Here is a 22,717-nt window from a genome sequence, read left to right as displayed (position 1 = left end):
ATGTAGATGGGGGGGTGACGTGAAGGATGGATGGATGATGTGTATGTGGATGGGGGGGTGACGTGAAGGATGGATGGATGATGTGTATGTAGATGGGGGGGTGACGTGAAGGATGGACGGATGACGTGTATGATGTCATGTAGATGGGGGGGTGACGTGAAGGATGGATGGATGATGTGTATGTAGATGGGGGGGTGACGTGAAGGATGATGGATGACGTGTATGATGTCATGTAGATGGGGGGGTGACGTGAAGGATGGATGGATGGATGATGTGTATGTAGATGGGGGGGTGACGTGAAGGATGGACGGATGACGTGTATGATGTCATGTAGATGGGGGGGGTGACGTGAAGGATGGACGGATGAAGGCGGGTACCTTGCTGTCCACCAGGAGGTTCCGTATGCATCCGGTGAAGTGTTTGTGTTGAAGTTGGGGGTAGATGTATGGAATGTCCTCATTGACCCCCCCCAGCTGCAACACCTGGCTCATGTTCAGGTGTCTGCCGTGCCAAGAAGAAGAAGAAGAAGAGCGCAGATGGGAAGTTAGCAAAACTTCTGATGCGGCCCCCCCCCGCCTTTGCATGCGTACCGGTCCATGTTGGGCGTGGTGCCGATCACCTCGCAGGACGAGTGGTCCTGGGTGGTGAGCCAGCTGCCCAGACCCTCCGTCTCCATGACGGCCGCCCCCGCACAGCGATCCAGGGTGAAGCGCACTTCCTGGTGGACAGAAGAAGGTCACATGACTGCAATGGAAAGACATCATGTCATCCTTCCTTCACAAGGATACAACTTCACTACAAGTACAGTATTCCCATTCCCTTTTCTTCACGGAGCTCTTTGGGATCAACACCTCTTCATGGGTACTTCACCCCTAGGCTTGGTGGCTAACCCTAACCCACTCAACCCACCAACCCATCCATCCATCCATCCATCCATCCATCCATCCATCCATCCACCCATCCATGATCACATAAGGATCCTTGATGATGGCCGTGCTGATGTTCTCCATGAGGAGCTTGGCCTGCTTCTTCCTTTTCCTGAGCGTTGAGAGAGTTGCAGTATGAACAGAGTAGTGCGTGTACTTCCTTCAAAGTTTTATGAGGAAAACAAACTGGGGTCAGTATCCCCCCCCTCCTCCTTTATTCATGTTGTTTTTTAGTAGTATTTTTATTTTTTTACCTTTTACCGAGTTCTCCTCGGCTACTCGACCTCGCCACGAGGGTCCTGGGAGTTTTTGTAAAGCAGCAAAGACGTGATTGTGTTGTCAGCACAAAGAGCTGTTCACAAGGAGGAACAAAGACCACAAAGAACTCCGGACCCGCAAAGTCAACACCGGCGTTCCTGGCGTGTTTGTTCCTAATTGAAAGGCTCAACCTTTTCTTCCCGGCAGACAGAAAAATGCACATTTGTTTATCAACGTGATGACTCAAAGGCTTTTACTGTGAAGGACCATTTAGGTGCTCAAGGACTCTTCAAGACGTTCTCCTCGTGAATGACGCCTTCTTGTTTACTGCGAGGGAAAATGAATGTGAGGTGGAATTGCTAAGCCGGACGTGACCTCAGCGGCATTCCAAGCCCGAGCTGAAGCTACATCAGAAGTCGAGACCGCCGACGACCGAGTGGAACGCTTCGAACTTGGAGCTTCTCCTCCACGGTGGCGACTTCCTTTCTGCCTTCTCACCTCACTGTCCCCTCCAGCAACAAAGTCTTCAAGCATCTGATCAAATGGTCCTGCTGGGACTGAGACGGCTCACTTTGTCACCTTCTCACCTTGTCACCTTGTCACCTTGTCACCTTCTCACCATGTCACCTTGTCACGGCTCTCCGCATGAAGGAACATTTTTATCACCACCAATGTGGTCCAATGTGGTCCAATGTGGTTAGCGTTAGAACATGAAACCAGGTCACAGCAAAGCCAACAAGGGAGGGAGATGGTCAGCTACGGTGGTCTTCAGCGTGTGGAGATAACGCAGCATCAGGACCGGCATCTTGCCCGAGGATACTTGCGGGGGGGCGGAGGATGGAACCAGCAACCTCCAGGTTGCTTTTAAATGTAAAGCGTCGTGCCGTTCCAAAGGTAGAAGATGCTGAGCTGCTGGCGTCGCATTGAGCGTTGACTGAAACGCGTGCGGAGCGACCGAGCGGGGATCGGTGGCGTTTGGGACTCGACCCACCTTGCTGTTGCTGCGGACGTCCAGCCGATGCCAGCGCCTGTCGGCCACGTTGACGTTGCCGGGCAACTGCAGCACCACGGTGCCGGAGCCGTGGTTGATCTTCAGCGTGGGGGTGCCGTCTATGAGCTCTGGAGAGGAGGGAAGAAGATTGTCAGCATGGACTTTGGAGAACATGTGCTGCTCATGGACTCGTGTGAGTCCGCACATCCAGCAGATGGAGCCGTGCGGGCCGTGGAGGTCTTTCTGACAGAGTTCCTGCTTCAACCGGTGGGTCAGGTTGGCGTTACCATGGTGACACATCCTGCCAAAAAGTGGGCCACCTCCTTTTGCGACTGATGAATAGAACATGAGCGAATACGGAAGCGTGACAGATGTGCTGAGCTCCAAAAAAGTGGAGATGAAACCTCATGAGGACCAAAAGTGAAAAAAGCAAATTGCATGCTGGTCAAAGTAAAAGGATTTACGGGAACATCCCATGTTACGCTTTTACCTACCACAACTGGACGGGGGGGGCGGCTTAGGTTGGGAAGCGGCGCTATTGTGTCCCATTTACATACACACACATTGCTACACACACTGCTACACACATTGCTACACACACACACACTGCTCCACACATTGCTACACACACACACACACACTGCTACACACACACACACTGCTACACACATTGCTACACACACACACACTGCTACACACATTGCTACACACACACACACACTGCTACACACAATGCTACACACATTGCTACACACACTGCTACACACATTGCTACACACACACACACTGCTACACACTGCATCCAATCTTTCTTCTCTCCCTTCATGAGACGGTGTTGCCTTCACTGACCCAGGTTTGCTCCGCAGGGAAGGAGGTGATGGGAGTGTTTATTGGAGTATGGATATAAATACATACTGTAGGTACTGTGTACTGTATAAGCCTCCCTGAAGATGAGTTGGAGAAAGTAGTACACAGTCGCTGAGTAGTACCTCAGCTACCTGCTCCATCTTGGCCTGGGCTTCCTCTAGAAGAGCACCAGCAGGTCTCGGTGGGGAGGATGGCGGTGGATTGGTGGCATGCGGGATGTCATCAGACGGAAATACGCACGCTAATTAGAACTTGGGGCCGTCACCCCCACGCTAACCGAGAATTAACCCCGCAGCCCCCGCAAAGCTTCGCTTCCACGTGCACGCACACGCGCATGCACACGCACACACTCATGTAGTAGAAGTACTCATGTACGCATGTAGACTAGGAGCAGTATATCCCCCCCCCGGTCCTACCTAAGGCCATGAAGTCCTCCTGGTCCCAGGCCTGCAGCTGGGCCAGGGGTCCGCTGTAGAGCAGCAGTCCATCGGGGACCTCGGTGATGAACTCCAGGGAGATGTGGCTGTCGAAGCAAGGCATCATGGGAGGGAACCAGGCGTAGCCGTCGCCACGGAAACTGTGCTTGTTCTGTTGGCACTCGGGCCCCTCCAACTGGGCCGGGCACTGGCACCTGTTGGGAAGGCGGGGGGGGGGGGGGGGGGTCGGGTTACAGGAGGAAAGAGTGGGTACAGACTAATTACTGATGCCATCATCTCATTCATGGAGGAACTTGTCATGACGTCTTTCCTCCTCCCGCCTGTTCCTTAAGGTTCCTTAAAGGTTCCTTAAGGTTCCTTAAGGTTCCTTAAGGTTCCTTAAAGGTTCCTCACGTTTGCATCTTGCCATCACTGTGCTGCTACCTGACAAAGGCGTACTAAAGGCGTATTCACACAGCAAAGCATCCCGCTGCTTCTTTCCGTGCGTTGACGGAAAAGAAAGAGCTGGTGCGGGAGTCACATGACCGGCCGCGGATGCAAAGAGGCGTGTCAACACGTCTTTTGGAGGAACAGTCAACGCTCCAAAGACACAAAGCACGTTCACACCAGCGGAATCAACGCTTCTTACTTCCTGGCGGAGAAAGAACAAAGATAATGACCCTCATTTTAAAAGCAAAGGTTGCTAAGAGACGCCCGACTTCCTGTCCTCACCGAACCTCTCCGACTAAACGTGCACGGAATATTGCTGATGGAAAGCAACAAGCATCACTACGTGTACATGCTGATCAGAGTACTCTGCTTTACCAGATATATCATATAGTACGGGATTGGAGACTATACAGTACACTGTACATGGACCAAGTACATCAACCGTGTACAATAGTGTACAATACAGCAGCAGCGCCCGTGGTACGATCTCAAAATATCTTTGAACAAAAAAACTTCAGAAATGGAAAAATCCAAAGTTGGATTGAATGTTGAAAGTTGCAGCTTCTGTGTGAAAGGCACAGGAAATAAAAGTGGAAGTCCGCCAGGCGCCGGGACATCCAATCTACCAACCTACTAATCTACCAACCTACCAACCTACTAATCTACCAATCTACCAACCTACCAACCTACTAATCTACCAATCTACCAATCTACCAACCTACTAATCTACCAATCTACCAACCTACCAACCTACTAATCTACCAATCTACCAACCTACCAATCTACCAACCTACCAATCTACCAACCTACCAATCTACCAATCTACCAACCTACCAATCTACCAACCTACCAATCTACCAACCTACCAATCTACCAACCTACCAACCTACCAACCTACCAACCTACTAATCTACCAACCTACCAATCTACCAACCTACTAATCTACCTACCTACTAATCTACCTACCTACCAACCTACTAATCTACCAACCAACCAACCAACGTGTGCCAGCGGTTCCTTTAGCAGGTTTCAGCTTGAATAAAGGACAGAAATGGACAAGATGGAGCTGGACCGTGGCGATGGCGCGATGTCGCGATGTCGCGATGGCATGATGGCATGATGGTGAGATGGCATGGCGGCATGGCGTTTGCTGGGCCACTTCCCGATTAATGGAGGATGACGTAAGACTGATGCTCGGGCGGAATGAGAGCACGGCCCCCACCGGCGCTCGTGGGAGGAGGATCCATCCTGGTGGCACGGCCCGAAGGCTGGAGGAGGCGTATGAAAACATCTGCTCATTTGTGGAAGCGCGTTGAGGTAGAAAAAGCTGGTGTTGGTGTAACGCTGCTCCCAAAAGGAGGTCGTCCCGCGAGGGACTCGAACGTCTTATCAATAATACACAAAGTCCAACATCTGCTGGCTTCCACTTCCATGATTCTGTCCATCACGCTTCCTCTCTCCTCGTCCTTTTCCCACTTGGACTTTCCCTTTCCGGCTCGTCTATTTCTTCCCGTAACTTTTCCTCCCAATTTTCTCCGCCGCTGACATCCGGCGTCTCGTCTCTGCTCTGAGGATCCGACAGCGGAGAGGCGGGCCGGGTTCTGAGATCCATCACACAGGATGGGCGTCTCCGACTGACAGGCTCTCATCCGCTCCTCCCTGACCCGCGTACCCGCTTCACACGCCTGGCTGACACGGCGTCACGTCTCGGCCCTTTGACCCCGCCCACCTCATCCGCCAGGGATCTCGATCTTCATCGCTTCTCTAACGTCCTGGCAATATTTCATAATCTTGCCTCTTTGCTCTCGTACTTTCATGTTGGATGCGTGGGCCTTTGTTTTCATCTGGAACAGGAAATGAACCCGGAAATGAAAAGGCCGATTCCAGCCGTCTCTTCAAGGCGGCGGCCATTTTCCTTCTACAGCTTTATCGACACACACGGCAGTCTGACGTCTCTTGGTAGCCGCCATGTTGGTGTCGCCGTAGAAGACCAGGTTCTCAAGGGGTTGTCTTTTGAGAGACGGCTGGGATTGGATGAGTTCATTTCCTCGCAGGAAGCCGGCGATGCACGCAGGAAGCCGGCGATGCACGCAGGAAGCCGGCGATGCACGCAGGAAGCCGGCGATGCACGCAGGAAGCCGGCGATGCACGCAGGAAGCCGGCGATGCACGCAGGAAGCCGGCGATGCTCGCAGGAAGCCGGCGATGCACGCAGGAAGCCGGCGATGCTCGCATGCGTTGGGATTTATGACAGCCAACATCTGACGCCCTTCACTCGCTCCTCTGGCATGCATGAGATTGTTCTCCACATATGTAATCCCGGGATTATCTGCCCCGGCCCCACGCCAACGTGGGCGGGCTGCGTGCACGCACACTCGCTCCGGCCCCTCCCCCACAGAATCAACTTGGATTCTAATGAAGCAAAGCTGCAACATGGATGTGGTGCACGCACACACACACACACATGACGACGTGCACACGTGTCTATATCAGCCCCCGTGCTAAGTCCCTCCCCCTGACACGCCCATCCCATCATCCAACCTTCCAGGTGCATTCAAGCCAAGACTCATCACCTGACTAATATTTAAATCAGTTTGATGATCCAACACATGGTCATGTGACCAACATGCCAAAAAAGAACCTTTTTCACGCCACTGAATATGACTGCTGGGAAGCCGGGAAGCCGGGAAGCTGGGAAGCCGGGAAGCTGGGAAGCTGGGAAGCTGGGAAGCAGGGAAGCCGGGAAGCCGGGAAGCAGGGAAGCCGGGAAGCTGGGAAGCTGGGAAGCCGGGAAGCCGGGAAGCAGGGAAGCCAGCTCCATTTTAGTTGGGAACTGATCCTGTTTTTTCACATGGTTTGCTTTTGCAGCTGAAGTTGAAAAGAGAAACGCGCCGCCCCCAGCGAGTGAAGCCTTGCAGCATTATGCATGAGGTCCAGCGCTGTGGAGGCTAAAAGTCCCGAGGGAGAAGAACTCGAGTCCAGCGGTGCCGACATGCCTGACTGGTCACAGGGAAAGTTCTGGCAACTTCCCGTATCGGATGTCCTCATTTAAATACAGACTTTCATGCCTTTGTGGCGGACAGACAGCTCAGGAAAAGAGGAAATCCTTGACCTTGGAAACTCTGGAGGTCTGGGCTCTTTAAAGGGTCCCTGACATCAGTCATCCACTTTGCTGACACGTCTACTGTTGGTTGTCACGATGCTCTTCCACCGTGGAAAGGTGGTGGCACCATCCATGATGACCATCCGTCGCCCATCCATCTCTCCTTCACCATGGTTGTCTTCAATCTTCTTCTTTTGGGAAGGAAAACAACCTTACGGTACGACTGGGATACGATGAACATCCAGCAGCAACACGATGTTTTGGCACGATGACAAATACGCCCAACCAAGTCCGCCATTCCAAACGATATACAACATCTGGAAGCCAGGCTGATGAAACGTGTCAGGAACCCTTTCAGTAAAAGTACAGACTTGGGGGGGGGGGGGGGGGGGGGCAGCACAGCACATAAATCCACCAATAAACATAAGGAAAGGAAAAATAATAATAATAATAACATCTGTAACCTCAAACCTAAAATAAAAACATGTCAATTTCCCTGAGGGAAGGAACCAAAAACGACTAAAATATCATTGTGACAGCCCCCCCCCCCCACTAACTTAAAGGTACCAAATACCAGCCAGGAGTCTGGTATCCAACTGTAGATACTATATCTATATATTAGCGCATACATGCTAATAAGCAGGTCGCCGCCAAGCAATATTTCATGTATGATGCCAGCCGGTGAGAAATGTGGCATTCATTATCATAATAAAAGAAAACCCCCGATGGCAACGCTCGCCTGTAGATTGCTTCTCTTGTACGCCGCATAATCAATAATTCATAATATCCCGCATTACACGCCGATTGTGTTTCAGCTTTTCTGTAATTAGATTGACCCCACACGACCTTCTCATTATTCCATGGAAACAAAAGCCCGGCGAAGACCACCACCACGTGGACCCACTTATTCACGCCGTCACGCGTCTACGTATCGAGCTGAGCACGCATGGCCGCGCCCGGATCCTCCTCGTTCCATCCAACCCCTCCCGGCTTGGACTACGGTATCACGGCACCTCCCCTTTTCACGTACATATACATGTATATATATTGATGTATATATAAATATATACATATATACATATAGGAGGAGGCGCAGCTTGGTGGGAAGGAGCACAGCGTGTGGCGGAACCCACCTGTAGCCATGCTGAGTGTCCACACACACGCCGCCATTGAAGCAAGGGTTCCTGGGATAGGCTGAGCAGGACTGGTGGGACAGTTCCCGTCCCGGGCAGGAACAGACGGCGGCGGCCTCCACCGTGACCGACACCAGGCTCATGGTGCCGCAATCCACCACCGTGGGCGCGTCCTGCACGGTCAAGGCGCTGGTGCAGCCTCCCGCCCGGCCGCACTCCGACCCGGGACACTCGTCCGCGCGGATCTGGTAGACCCGCACCTGCAGGAAGGACTGGAGCTGCGAGGGAGGTGGACACCCGTTAGTAAGGCCTTTGTTTCACATGTCCCGTCCCACAGTCCCCACAGTCCCATGCCTTTGCATGGCTGACAGTTTGACCCTGGAACAGATCATTTCCGCTTGGATGATTTCCTCAGGGAAACATAGCGGCAACATTAAAAAGGGGATTATGTTAGACCGGACTGGGAAAGGAGGAGACCTGGAGGCTTTACTCGCTCTGCAAACTCTCATCCCAGCCTATAAAACACACACACACACACACACACACACACACACAAAGTTCCAATTCAGTGAGCCAGGTAGTCTTTGCCTTTGTCAGCATTTAGTTATCAGCTGGTGCAGAAAAACACCTTCATTCCTGCATACATATACCTATACGTATACATATGCATATACGTATACATATACGTATACATATACCTATACCTATACATATACCTATACGTATACATATGCATATACGTATACATATACGTATACGTATACATATACGTATACATATACGTATACATATACCTATATGTATACATATGCATATACGTATACATATACGTATACATATACCTATACGTATACATATGCATATACGTATACATATACGTATACATATACCTATATGTATACATATGCATATACGTATACATATGCATATACGTATACATATACGTATACATATACCTATATGTATACATATGCATATACGTATACATATACCTATACGTATACATATGCATATACGTATACATATACACATACGTATACATATACATATACACATATACGTATACATATGCATATACGTATACATATACGTATACATATACCTATATGTATACATATGCATATACGTATACATATACCTATACGTATACATATGCATATACGTATACATATACACATACGTATACATATACATATACACATATACGTATACATATGCATATACGTATACATATACATATACACATACGTATACATATACATACATACATATACATATATACATATGTATGTGTATATGTATATATGTATATGTATATGAATATGTATATGTATGCGTACATGCGTGTGCATGCGTGTGTATGTGTGTGTACACGTGTACGCCGGAGACACCTATCCAGACACGTACGGTTACGGTTGTGCAGAGGAAGCAGTGATGATGAAGCAAGAGAGGTTCTCACTTCATGCTCGATGTTCTGCACTGATTGGACCCAAGTGTGACCAATCACACACTCCATGTGACACACACACACACACACACACACACACAGTGACACAGCAGAGTGTCACTGTGTGTGCGTGTGCGTGTGCGTGTCCTCTCCCTATTGTGTTGCGTCTGTGGAGCTGAAGCGGCGTGATATAACACAGCAAGCATATTGAAAGAGCGGAGTGATGTGGGTGGTGGGGGGGGGGGCATCACGCTGTTCCAGAAAGGTTAGCTAACAGCAGGTGGCGATGATGTTTACCTACAAATAAATGGGAAATGGCGTGATGCCGCCAGGCCGCTCGTGTTTTAGATGAGCTTTTTATTCACGCCGGCAATGCTTTCATTTTGTTTGTTTGCTGTCGCTAACGAGGCGTCCTGACGGCGCCCACGCCTCTCGCCCTGCTTTGGGGTTCTTTGTGTGCTGTGGGCAAACACCCAGAAGGCTTCCTCAGGCCCGAGCGTTTGGCAGAGGAGCCGTGACTTTGACGTTAGCTTGACACAGAAAGAGTTTGTGTGGATGGAAGATGGCGGCCGGCAGCGACGCATGCAGGAGGTTCTGTACTACAAACATCATGTGACTCACCAATCATCATATCACCATCAAATGCTAGCTGTTGGCATGTTAACACTAGCATCACAGCGCTAAGTGTCAATGTCAAGTACATGCTAATGTTCGCATACTAGCAATGTAAAACATTAGCATGCTAACACCTAACGCAAACCTACTGTCTAAAATAATTAGCTTATGTTAGCATAATGCTAACAATATAAAGCAACACAAAAGACTAAATGCTAACATGCCAGCTGTTAGCATGCTAACACCCATTATAATAGCACTGACTCTTTGTATAAATTAACCCTAATCCTAACCCTAATCTGAAAACATCTTAAATGCGTTCCTGGTAACTTGAGCATATTGACAATGCTAGCATGCTAACGGTTAGCATGCTAACACCCAGTATAATACCACTGACTCTTTGTATAAATGAACCCTAAACCTACCCCCAATCTGAAAATATCTTAAATGCGTCCCTGGTAACTTGAGCATATTGACAATGCTAGCATGCTAACGGTGAGCATGCTAGTGTCACCTAGTGTCAGGTGAAATGATAGCAATGCTAACCAAGGCGGGTTCATGAAAGGGTCTGGTAGCAAACAGCACAGCATTGATTGATTTAAAAATGCTGATTTGAAAGTAAACAAGTTCCATTTGGAAAAATCTGACATTTTCAAACTTCTCAGCAGCCTCTTGACTTCCTAGTGAGGTAACCATGGTAACCGCAGAGCAAATACTTTCTCTGCTACATCAATTCTGTCCTATTTTGACACGGCAGACGTCTGCACTCGTATTGGCTGACGTGTGAGTGACAAGGGGCCACGGAGGAAGACCTGGACCGGATTGGCCGTAGTCCTCATAGTCCTCCTGGGGATGCCGATCACGTGACCTGGGACCCGGCTAATTCCCGCAACGCACCTTTTGCTTGTGCGCCGCCAGATAGCCGTGCATCTTCTCGGGCTGGAGGAAGGAGGTGCCGGCGTGCACGGCGAAGCGCACGTCCAGCATGCGCTCCTTCACGTCCGTCAGGCTGAAGATGTTGACGTCGGCGCTCGGAACCGACAGCATCTCCGACAGGAAGTCGGCCAGCAGCTCGTAGCGACTCGGCTGCTTCCCCCTCGGCGCCATGAACTCCTTGGCCGTCATGTCTGCGACACACACATACGCGCACGCACACACACACATGCACATGCACACGCACACGCACACGCACGCACACACACGCACACACATGAAAAAGATGGACGTACCCCAGCAGGCTCCATCCTTCATCCTCAAACACAAAGGATTCATGCAAATAAAAACATCTGAGTTCACTTAAAGTAAAGGATGGATGAATTATTGAAAAAGGCTTGCTGTTGTTTAATGTGTGTGTGCGTGTGTAGGTGTGTGCGTGTGTAGGTGTGTGTGTGCGTGTAGGTGTGTGTGCGTGTGTGCCGGCGGGTACAGGATATGAATATCTAAGAGCGCCAGTTAAAGGTAATTACGCCCCGGACACTTTGCAGCTCGTGGAGAAAGCGAGGAGTGGGTCTCATGTTTTATGCAGCGCCACCTGGGGGGTGTGAGAGGGGGAGTGGGATGGGGGGTGGGGGGGTGGCGACACTGAAACCACCACAGCCACCAGAAGCACAGCTGCTCTCTTTGCTCATTGGCCAAGAGGATTTCACACACAACCAATACACACATGGATACACAACACTTCCTGGATGAGAACGTGTCTTCAGGAAGGACCACTACTCCTCCACCTGGACCCTGGTGGGACCCTGGTGGGCTTCCTCAAGCCCAAGGTAGGAAGGCAGCAAAGTAGGAAGGTAGGAAGCAAATTAGGAAGTAGGAAGGTGGACCCCACAGGTGTCAAACTCAAGGCCCGGGGGCCATCTTCAGACCCCCACATCACACACACAAACAGCGTACACTCCATGTACAGGGAAGTAGTGTGGAGTATTTGTGTAGTATTTACAGTAAGAAGTACGAATCCCAGATGGAATAAAACGCGAAGGCGTGCATGAAGTGCCCCCCCCCCGCCCCCCGCCCACGACCCAGGCGGACACGGAGACGGCACAGAGGAAAGAGGGCTGCGAGGTGGGGGGTGGCTTCGTGAGCGGGGGGTCGTGGTTAGTAAGTCCTAACATACAGTGACCCCCCCCAGTCCCTTCAAGTGCGTCCTTTGCAGCCCCCGTCTGGCCAAGGACCTTTAAGAGCGTCCTGAAGGCTGCAGGAAGAGTCTGAGCGGAGACAAGTGGAAGAAAGTCCCAAACAACCACTGATTGAAGAATCCAATCAAGGCCTGACAAGGAGGGGGGTGGGGCAGTGGGGGTGGGGGGTTGGGGGCGGTCTCATCTGAAGGCTTCAAGGTCACACAGATTCTTTTTGCCTTGTTTTTGTTCACTTTGGCTTCCTGTCCAAGGACGCGGCGCTGTCCAAGGTACCACTCGGGGGCCTTTTGTGACCCACAGCTGTTTTTAGGTTTTAAAGTAAAAGCCTGCAAAAACGCAAACATCAGCAGTAACTTTATAACAACAAAGCAAAACAGTCGGGTAAAAAATGGAATATTTGATCATCGTCCACATCCTCCATCATCGCACGGCCAGGTGTGATCTTTATCATTTATCATCATCGTTCACCATCTTGTCATCTCCTTGATGGAGGGTAGGACTGTTTCTTTTCTAATATTTTATAAGCAGTGGTATGAAAAGGTTGCCCCCCCCCCCCCGGTTATGTCCCAGATGTTCCTTTCCAAATGAGTTGTTGGGATGGTCCATTCCAGGTAAACATGTCATAGAGCAGACCAACACGGATAGATGGGAAGGGAAATGAGCTTCCTCGGATGACAGAAAGTCTGCCATCTTGATGTCGACTAAACTTGTTGTCTTATGAGTTGGACTAGATGAGCCGTGTACTACATGACTAGCAGTATTAGCAGGTGGGGGGGTGTGGAAGAGTACGTGAGTACTTGAGTACGTGAGTACTTGAGTACGTGAGTACGTGTGTAGGGGCTCCTTTCCTCACCTGCCAGGCGTAGCGAGGCGGATCGGTGGACGGCCTCGTCCGGCAGCTCCCTGACGTTCACGGTGACGGTGGACACGGCGTCCTGCCAGACTCCATCGGACACCCGCACCTGGAAGTGGTAGCTTCCGGCCGGAGTGTTCTCCTTGATGATGAGGAAGCCCGTGCGCTTGTTGAGGATGAAGTACCTGAGCGAGAGGGAAGCTAACGATGTTACTTCTCATCAAATATGGAGGACGGACTTCAAAGGGCAAAGCGTGCTAGCAGTGACCGTGAAGAAGGGCTGATATTATGACATGATATATATGATATCACGACATGATATATGATATATATGATATATGATATATATATGATATTATGACATGATATATATGATATCATGACATGATATATATGATATCACGACATGATATATATATGATATTACGACATGATATATATGATATCACGACATGATATATATATGATATTATGACATGATATATATGATATTATGACATGATATATATGATATCACGACATGATATATATGATATTATGACATGATATATATGATATTACGACATGATATATATGATATTATGACATGATATATATGATATTATGACATGATATATATATCACAACATGATATATATATGATATTATGACATGATATATATATGATATTATGACATGATATATATGATATCACATGATATATATATGATATTATGACATGATATATATGATATGACATGATCTATATGATATCACATGATATATATATGATATTATGACATGATATATATGATATTATGACATGATATATATGATATTATGACATGATATATATATCACGACATGATATATATGATATTATGACATGATATATATATCACGACATGATATATATATCACGACATGATATATATATGATATTATGACATGATATATATGATATCACATGATATATATATGATATTATGACATGATATATATGATATCACATGATATATATATATGATATTATGACATGATATATATGATATTATGACATGATATATATGATATTATGACATGATATATATATCACATCACGACATGATATATATATGATATCACGACATGATATATATATGATATTATGACATGATATATATGATATGACATGATATATATGATATTATGACATGATATGATTGGCTGTCATGTGCGTTTTGTCATGGTGTCGTCGGCGTGTGGACGTTAAAGGAGCGACTTCCATTTTGCATGAAATGAAAAAGCATTTCTGCTGCTTTGGAGGAGGAAGACGGATAAGAAGAAGAGCAATAAGTAAAGGATTGAGAAGAGTAAATAACGCTCAGGCTATCAGGCTATCAGGCTATGAGGCTATGAGGCTATGAGGCTATGAGGCTATGAGGCCATCGGCCAATCGCAGCCAATCGATAAAGTGGATTGATTAGCGGGAACATCTGGCAGATGTGGTGTGCATGATTCACACGTGTCCATCAAACACCTTTGGACTTCTGGGATGATTACATTCCCAGCATCCCTCAGCTGCCAATACGCTCGTCTGCCGGGGAATAATTGCTTCCGACTTTGGCAGAAACTTCTGGAAAGGAGGCACGCTGACGCCACGCATATAGATTATCAATTCCATGTCAACGTGGTTGGCATTTATTATTTTTATTATTATACAATTTTGAACAATAATGAGTGATTAGGATTTTATTAGAATTGTTATTAGGATGTCTAGGAATATTTGATTATTTACCTCTATGCATTCAAAGTTCATTAGAATATGAAATTATTATATATACTTCATAATATTCATATTTTTGTCTTTTTGAATGAATAAATTAACTCATTTATTAACTAATTTATTTCTGATTATACACTTTTTACTTCATTTACTAGTTTATATAGTATATGAAGGAGGCTTAGGTGGAGGAGGAAGTATATATTAGGGTGGTAGGGTGGTAGGGTGGCATGTAGGGTGGCATGTAGGGTGGCATGTAGGGTGGCATGTAGGGTGGTAGGGTGGCATGTAGGGTGGCATGTAGGGTGGCATGTAGGGTGGTAGGGTGGCATGTAGGGTGGCATGTAGGGTGGCATGTAGGGTGGTAGGGTGGTAGGGTGGCATGTAGGTTGGTAGGGTGGCATGTAGGGTGGTAGGGTGGCATGTAGGGTGGCATGTAGGGTGGTAGGGTGGCATGTAGGGTGGCATGTAGGGTGGTAGGGTGGTAGGTTCCATCCCTATAGAAGGTTGCAAATGTGGTGCGTTTGTGGCGTTGAGGTCTGGTATGAAGAAGCAGGTCCCGCTGGTGAAACCAAGGTCGTTTTGGTAAACACGTTTGTCTTCCTTTCCACGTTCTTTGTTAACGTGATGCGTTCAGGCGTCACGGTAGTTTCAGAAGCAGCGACGTGTCGTGTGTGTGTGCACCAGCCAGCTGTCCCTCCCGCCGAGGAAGACTTACGTGGGCGGGTGTCCTTCAAAGACGTAGGTCTTGTTGTCCCAGTCGTCGGGGTCGGGGGCGTGCACCTTTCCCAGCAGGGTGGTGGGCATGCGGCCTGCAAACACAGAAAGCGGTCGGTTCCCGGGCGTCAGCGTCTCACCAGAAGGACAAATATTCCTATCATCAACACCCTCGGACGCGCACGCCGACCTTCAGGTGTTCAAATTGAGCTTGTTTGTCTTTCTCGACTTGAAAAAGCTCTCAGACTCCACGGGGACGCTCGCCTTCATTCCTGATGGAAAAAAAGCCTTTCACCCCCCCCCCCCCCACGATTCTTCTTCTGAGGGGACGTGGACACGATGGAGATGATGGAGATGATATCAAGTCAAGGTCTGATACAAAGTCGCCATATCGCCATCAGACTGAGTGGAAAGAATATTTGCACCAAAAAAAAATGTTTTTTGGCATTATGGCATTATGGCATTATATGGCATTATATGGCATTATATGGCATTATGGCATTATATGGCATTATGGCATTATATGGCATTATATGGCATTATGGCATTATATGGCATTATATGGCATTATATGGCATTATATGGCCTTATGGCATTATATGGCATTATATGGCATTATATGGCATTATGGCATTATATGGCATTATGGCATTATATGGCATTATGGCATTATATGGCATTATATGGCATTATGGCATTATATGGCATTATGGCATTATATGGCATTATATGGCATTATATGGCATTATGTGGCATTATGTGGCATTATGGCATTATATGGCATTATATGGCATTATAACATTATGGCATTATATGGCATTATATGGCATTATGACATTATATGGCATTATGACATTATATGGCATTATATGGCATTATGGCATTATGACCACCATAATGCATTTGCCCCCAAAACGCCAGTGGAGGGTGTCCCTCCACATTCATCAGCAGTGGAGCTCGGTAGAGCTGCTTCGCTTCTTTTTACACTTGCATGATACTGTGTACGAGGGAACGGGTAAAACTACCACGAGTCGCTAGTATCTCTCCCATGATACATGTCCGCCTGGCATCGATATCTGACGCTCCTGGCGTGGACGCATGCGGTGGATATACAGCAGGTGACTCCAAAGTGTGGTGCGTGTGCCGTCTGATGTCTGATTGGAGGCTTTGTGTGTGCCATAAAGGCCAGGCGTATTCCTCAGCGACAAAGGGAAGCGTTGAAATGAAAAAGAAGAAAAAGGAAGCGTCGACGTTGGAATCTGGCGCCGGGTGACACGTCTGATGTGCCGCTCAAAGAGGCGGTCCCCGAATGCTTCCAACCCTCCTGATACCCCGACACGAGCCGTGTTTGGTGTGGCGCCCGCAGCCCCGTGTCAAAGTGCCCGTGTGACCCGGCGAGCGGCGCAACGGGAGGGGGTGGGGGCGGGGGCATAAAAAGCACTGCTTCTTAATGGATGCACATTCATAAAAGTTCACCTTCCAAACTAAAGTATTGGGACACAATAATGATCTGTACAGTACTTGGACATGGACCCCCCCCCCCCCCCACACACACACAAAAGGCAACAATCATTATAACAAAATGCTGCTAGTAGACATTTTATAATATTATGAGATATGAATTTTATATAATATATGACTAAAATAGAACATTGATGACAATAAATTAATCTTTTGTGTTTAATTGTCACTAATTCTAAGGATGAGAAAATAATCCTAGCTGAAATGAGATTGGATGAAGCACCATCATCATCATCATCACCATCATCATCATCATCATGAGAAAATGGCAGCCACCGTCCTGGCTGCTCAGTACGACATGCTCACCAGAGTGCTCACCTCGCCGGCTGTTGATGAAGATCTTCTTTTCCCCGCCCACGTGGGCGTGGTCGTTTTGGTCGCCGATGGTGACGGTCAGCGTGCAGGTGACGGTTTTGGGCGGCCGGCCGCTGTCGCTCATGACGACGGGGATGAGGAACTCCTTCTGGCGCTCGCGGTCGAAGGTCCTGAGCGCCGTCAGCGTGGCCGTGCCGTTCAGGTTGTCCTTCAGGTGGAAGTCGTCGCCGTGGCCAAACTCCGTCGGGACGGCGAAACGGAAGGGCGGGCCGTTGTCGGGGGAGTCCGGGTCCACGGCCCGGAGGAGGGTGGAGGTCTGGTTCATGTTGACAACCTGCAAGGGAGGGGCGGAGGAGCGGGGGTACTCTGGAGCCAGGACGGAGGTTCCTCCTACCTGAGGTCCAGCCACGTTCTCCAGCACCACGGGAGCGTAGGCGGCTTCGAACTCGGGTCCGTTGTCGTTGACGTCCGACAACGGGAGCTCCACTGTGGCGCTGCCCGACAAAGGCGGGACCCCGTGGTCCGTCGCTATGACGACCAGGTGATGCTGGGCCGTCCTCTCCCGATCCAGGGGCCGAGCCACGGACAGGACACCGGACTGGTCGATGCTGAACAGGCCCTCGGGGTCCGACTCCTCCCACAGGCTGTAGACCAGCTCCCGGTTGCGCCCCGAGTCCGAGTCGCTGGCCACCAGGCGGGCCACGCTGGTTCCCACGCCCGCGTCCTCGGAGAGCGGGCCCAGGGAGAGAAAGTGCGGGATGAAGACGGGGGCGTGGTCGTTGTAGTCCTCCACCTCCACCACGCAGTGCTGGAGGCTGGAGAAGTCCAGGTCCTCCACCTGGAACAGGAAGGGAACATCACTTCCTGTCATGTGACAGCCGACAGTAGATCCCTGGGTTCCGTCACCGGGTTCCGGGCAGTAAATGATACCCCTTCACTCCTCCCCCTCCCTCTCACCGCTTGGCCGCGGCGTTCGTACCTTCAGGGTGAGATTGAACCTCTGCTCGCCGTGCCGCTCAAAGTCCAGACGCTTCTTGAGCCTCAGCGTGCCGCGGCGCTCCTGCTTGTGGCTCACCACGTAGAACTTCTGGTCCTGGTCGCCCGCCACCACGCTGAAGGTCAGCTGGGCGTTCTCGCCCGTGTCGCCGTCCTCCGCCGTCAGCTGCAGCACCTGAGGACGCAAACCTCACGTCAGCGGCATCCGAGGTCCTGCCGAGCTCCGAGTGAGCGCCGCAAAGGGAGGCCGGCGTTCCGGACGCTAGCTACACCAAATACTAAAGACACTAAATACTAGTACTTAGCAGTATTTGCATATTTCCAATATTTTCCTTGCTTTTCCTCCTAAAACCAAAACAGGAAATACATTTGCGTGACGGCAGCGGTTTGCTTTTTCTTTGGCTTTCTGTGTGTTTCTGTTCCGGCTCACCTCGGCGTTGGGCTCGGCATTCTCCGAGATCCTGGCGGCACAGGAGCGGTCCGTGAACCTGGGGGCGTGGTCGTTGACATCTTTGATCAGAATGGTGACGGTGGCCGTGCCCGCCATCCCGCCGCCATCTCTGGCCTCCACCACCAGGAGGTAGGACTCCGCCTCCTCGCGGTCCAGGCCGTTCATGGCCACCGTGAGGGTGCCTGTGGCGGGGCTGATGGCAAACATCTCGGAGAAGGTGGGGACCGCGCCGACATCGCCGGCGTCGCCGGCGTCCAAAGTGCCCACGATCCTGTAGGAGAGGACGGCGTTCTGGCCCACGGCCGCGTCGTCCAGGTCGGTGGCCGTCATCTCCATCACCGACGTGCCCGCCGCCGAGTTCTCAGCCACGTCGCCGTGACAGCTGGGGGCGCAGCTGAAGACGGGCGCGTTGTCGTTGATGTCCCACACGTTGATGATGACGTCGGTGAAGCCCGTCAGGCCTTCGCCGCCCTCGTCCGTGGCCAGCACCACGAAACGCCAGACGGCGCGCTCCTCGCGGTCGAGGGTCCGCTGGGCGTAGATCTTTCCCGTCACCTCGTCAATGATGAACTCGCTGTCGGCGCCCTGGCCGTGGAGGGAGTAGCGCAACGCTTCCTGGTCGGCGTCTTTGTCGGGGTCAGTCGCTGTCACCTGCGCCACGGAGGAGGGGGAAGACCCCGATGTCACGTTTGGCTTTACATCACGTGTTCGTCACTTGTTGCTAGGCAGGCTTCACGGGGCGCCACCACATGCTAACAGCTAGCATGCCACCACTGAGCAAGATAGCATTAAGTACCAAAAGTTCCATCGTGTTCCTACATCATGCCATTTACCTGCATGTGCACACGTGTAAAAGAGCTAAAATGCTAAGAGTTAGCATGTTAGCATGCTAATGGATAGCATTAATTACCACAAGTGCCAAGGCAGTTCTATAGTATCCCTACATCATGCCATGTACGTGCATGTGGACACGTGTAAAAGAGCTAAAATGCTAAGAGTTAGCATGTTAGCATGCTAATGGATAGCATTAATTACCACAAGTGCCAAGGCAGTTCTATAGTGTCCCTACATCATGCCATGTACGTGCATGTGCACATGTGTAAAAGAGCTAAAATGCTAAGAGTTAGCATGTTAGCATGCTAATGGATAGCATTAATTACCACAAGTGCCAAGGCAGTTCTATAGTATCCCTACATCATGCCATGTACCTGCATGTGGACACGTGTAAAAGAGCTAAAATGCTAACAGTTAGCATGTTAGAATGTATGTATTTGCATACATTAAGATGCTAACATGCTAACAACAGCACCAAGTAAATAAGTATGTGGTCCAAGGTTCCTAAAAGCAAAGCTCATGTGTCAGCAAGAAGGATGTTGGTCTACCTGCAGAACAAACACCGGAGAACCGTCCAGTTCTTCTGTCACGCTGCCGTAGTACTCGTTGACGGTGAACACGGGCGCCTCGTCGTTCTTGTTGACCACGTTAACCGACACGGTGGTGTAGTCCTCCCACTTGCCATCCGAGGCGAGGACGTGGAGTTTGTACCTGGAGGACCGAGACTTGGGACTTTAGCGGGGCAACAGGACTTGGTGTGTGTGCTAGCTTGATGTTCTTATCGTGTTCAACTAACGTGTTCTGATTTGGTCCCACAAAATTCACATGACCACACAAATTCAATGACTTGGCTACTTGGATGACCTTGGGTGCATGGAACCATAGCTAGCATGATGTTGTTAGCATGACGTTGTACGTTAGCTTTGCTCCAAAGTACTCGGGTGACGTAAGAAAGAAAGAAGGACTGGAACTGGAACTGGAAGACACCCTTGCCTTTTGTTCCGCTCGTAGTCCAGAGGCTGGGCCACAAAGATGGTCCCCACCTCCGGTTCCACGTCAAACACCCCTCCCGTGTTGCCAGACGTGATCTGGTACCGCAGCTTGGCGTTCCCACCTGCCAGGATGAGGACAGAAACGTTAGATCAGTCAACCGTCATGGAGTTGAAAGGTCAGTCTCGAGGTCAGTCTCGTTCAAAGCTGGACAGCTGGGGGGGGGGCTAATCAGATGCCAGGGTTCGATGCCAGCTGGCCTGTGAGGAGCATCTCAGGATGAGGAATCCATGGAAACTTCAGCTTTCTGCTGACTGCAGACAAAACGCTCTGCGGGGGCTTCAGGGAAGGCTTGGCCAAGGAGCCCCCGGGGGCCAGTTGTGAAAAATGCAACTAAATATGTACAGGAGATATTAAAGTATTAGCAGGAGCCGCTAGAAACAAACAAGACAAGAAGTTGTGGTCGACGACCAATGAATGAAACATGCTGTCTGGCAAAGGTCAACGAGGTGGGGGCCTTGCATCCACCCCAGGGGGCCTCTGGGTGACCTGCTGTGCTGTTTTTGGAAACAGCTTCTAGAGCGGGAAAATATCAACCAGGTTCTCCAAGCGGGTTGGTCACCCAGGTTCCCCAAGCGGGTTGGTCAACCAGGTTCCCCAAGCGGGTTGGTCAACCAGGTTCCCCAAGCGGGTTGGTCAACCAGGTTCTCCAAGCGGGTTGGTCAACCAGGTTCTCCAAGCGGGTTGGTCACCCAGGTTTCCCAAGCGGGTTGGTCAACCAGGTTCTCCAAGCGGGTTGGTCAACCAGGTTCTCCAAGCGGGTTGGTCAACCAGGTTCTCCAAGCGGGTTGGTCACCCAGGTTCTCCAAGCGGGTTGGTCACCCAGGTTCTCCAAGCGGGTTGGTCACCCAGGTTCTCCAAGCGGGTTGGTCACCCAGGTTCTCCAAGCGGGTTGGTCACCCAGGTTCTCCAAGCGGGTTGGTCACCCAGGTTCTCCAAGCGGGAGAACCTGGGTGACCAACCCTGGTCTACCTGACAGAACCAGGACATCGCAAACAGGCACTGAAGCTGCTCTCTCCCGCTGCTCATCCCCAGCTTGTCCAATCAGATCCCACCACGAGATTCCCGCTACTCCTGCTTATCCGGCCCACCCGCCGCCACACAAGCAGGGGGCCAAGTGGGCGTCCTCACCAGCTTTTGTTGCTTTTCACTCCAACGTAGCTTTTTGTAGGAGATGAATAAGGTTGTGTCCGTGCTCACAAAAGGAAAGTATTTATTTCTCCTGCGCGTCCTTCACTTATCCTTTTATGCTAACATGGCAACATGTTTACCTTCAAAAACGCTTTTTGTATTTGGTATAAAATGCTTCACACAGCCTGGACTGAAGGGAAAAACACCTGCAGGGAGTTTGCGTACATCTGAGGGTCAAGTCTGCCACAAAAGGGCAAATGTTTGCCATGTGAATTTCCCTGAGAATGGACGCCTCGGCCATGAAAGACCCTTCCCATTCCAACACCAGTGAATCATTCACACGTACACACACATGCGCACACACACACACACACACACACATTTATATTCCAGGCTGATTGAATAATTCCATTAGATTAGCATGTGTGCTAATCAAGCTCAGGGTCTCCCTGCATGCTATTAGAAAGTAAAGTAATGTCAGCTTCCTAGGAGCATCCCAGCGGAAGTGGCGAGCTTCCTAGGAGCATCCCAGCGGAAGTGGCGAGCTTCCTAGGAGCATCCCAGCGGAAGTGGCGAGCTTCCTAGGAGCATCCCAGCGGAAGTGGCGAGCTTCCCTAAGCCGCCTGGTTTTGTAGGAGTTGGCTTTCTAAACGAGGCGTGAGGGAATACGCACAGCAGCGGCCTGTTTTCCTTCCCTGGTTCCTGGTTCCTTATTCCTTATTCCTGATTCCTCCATGGCTTCAACATTCCTGGAGGGGCTGAGACCCA

General features: G+C 49.9%; 1 protein-coding gene across 7 annotated transcripts in view; it reads right to left on the bottom strand.

Moving 5' to 3' along the window:
- Window positions 1–22,717, bottom strand: part of LOC131131824 (neural-cadherin) — a 122,831-nt gene that overhangs the window by 21,039 nt on the left and 79,075 nt on the right. For all 7 annotated transcript variants that reach the window (XM_078793515.1, XM_078793517.1, XM_078793519.1 and 4 more), the window contains 14 exons: window positions 20,762–20,882; window positions 20,317–20,479; window positions 18,914–19,585; window positions 18,467–18,658; window positions 17,882–18,325; window positions 17,491–17,821; window positions 15,653–15,746; window positions 13,194–13,378; window positions 11,103–11,332; window positions 8,144–8,421; window positions 3,459–3,673; window positions 2,176–2,303; window positions 591–718; window positions 378–501 (listed from right to left, as the gene is read on the bottom strand). In XM_078793515.1, the coding sequence (XP_078649641.1) occupies window positions 378–501; window positions 591–718; window positions 2,176–2,303; window positions 3,459–3,673; window positions 8,144–8,421; window positions 11,103–11,332; window positions 13,194–13,378; window positions 15,653–15,746; window positions 17,491–17,821; window positions 17,882–18,325; window positions 18,467–18,658; window positions 18,914–19,585; window positions 20,317–20,479; window positions 20,762–20,882 (3,305 nt within the window). The remainder of the gene's footprint in view (window positions 1–377; window positions 502–590; window positions 719–2,175; window positions 2,304–3,458; window positions 3,674–8,143; window positions 8,422–11,102; window positions 11,333–13,193; window positions 13,379–15,652; window positions 15,747–17,490; window positions 17,822–17,881; window positions 18,326–18,466; window positions 18,659–18,913; window positions 19,586–20,316; window positions 20,480–20,761; window positions 20,883–22,717) is intronic.

Source organism: Doryrhamphus excisus, linkage group LG1 (assembly GCF_037039965.1).
Source record: "Doryrhamphus excisus strain RoL-2023G ecotype Guam linkage group LG1, RoL_Dexc_Guam_v1.1, whole genome shotgun sequence".
NCBI lineage: Eukaryota > Metazoa > Chordata > Actinopteri > Syngnathiformes > Syngnathidae > Doryrhamphus > Doryrhamphus excisus.
The sequence above is the reverse complement of the archived record's forward strand: the minus strand, read 5'-3'. Positions and strand labels throughout refer to the sequence as shown.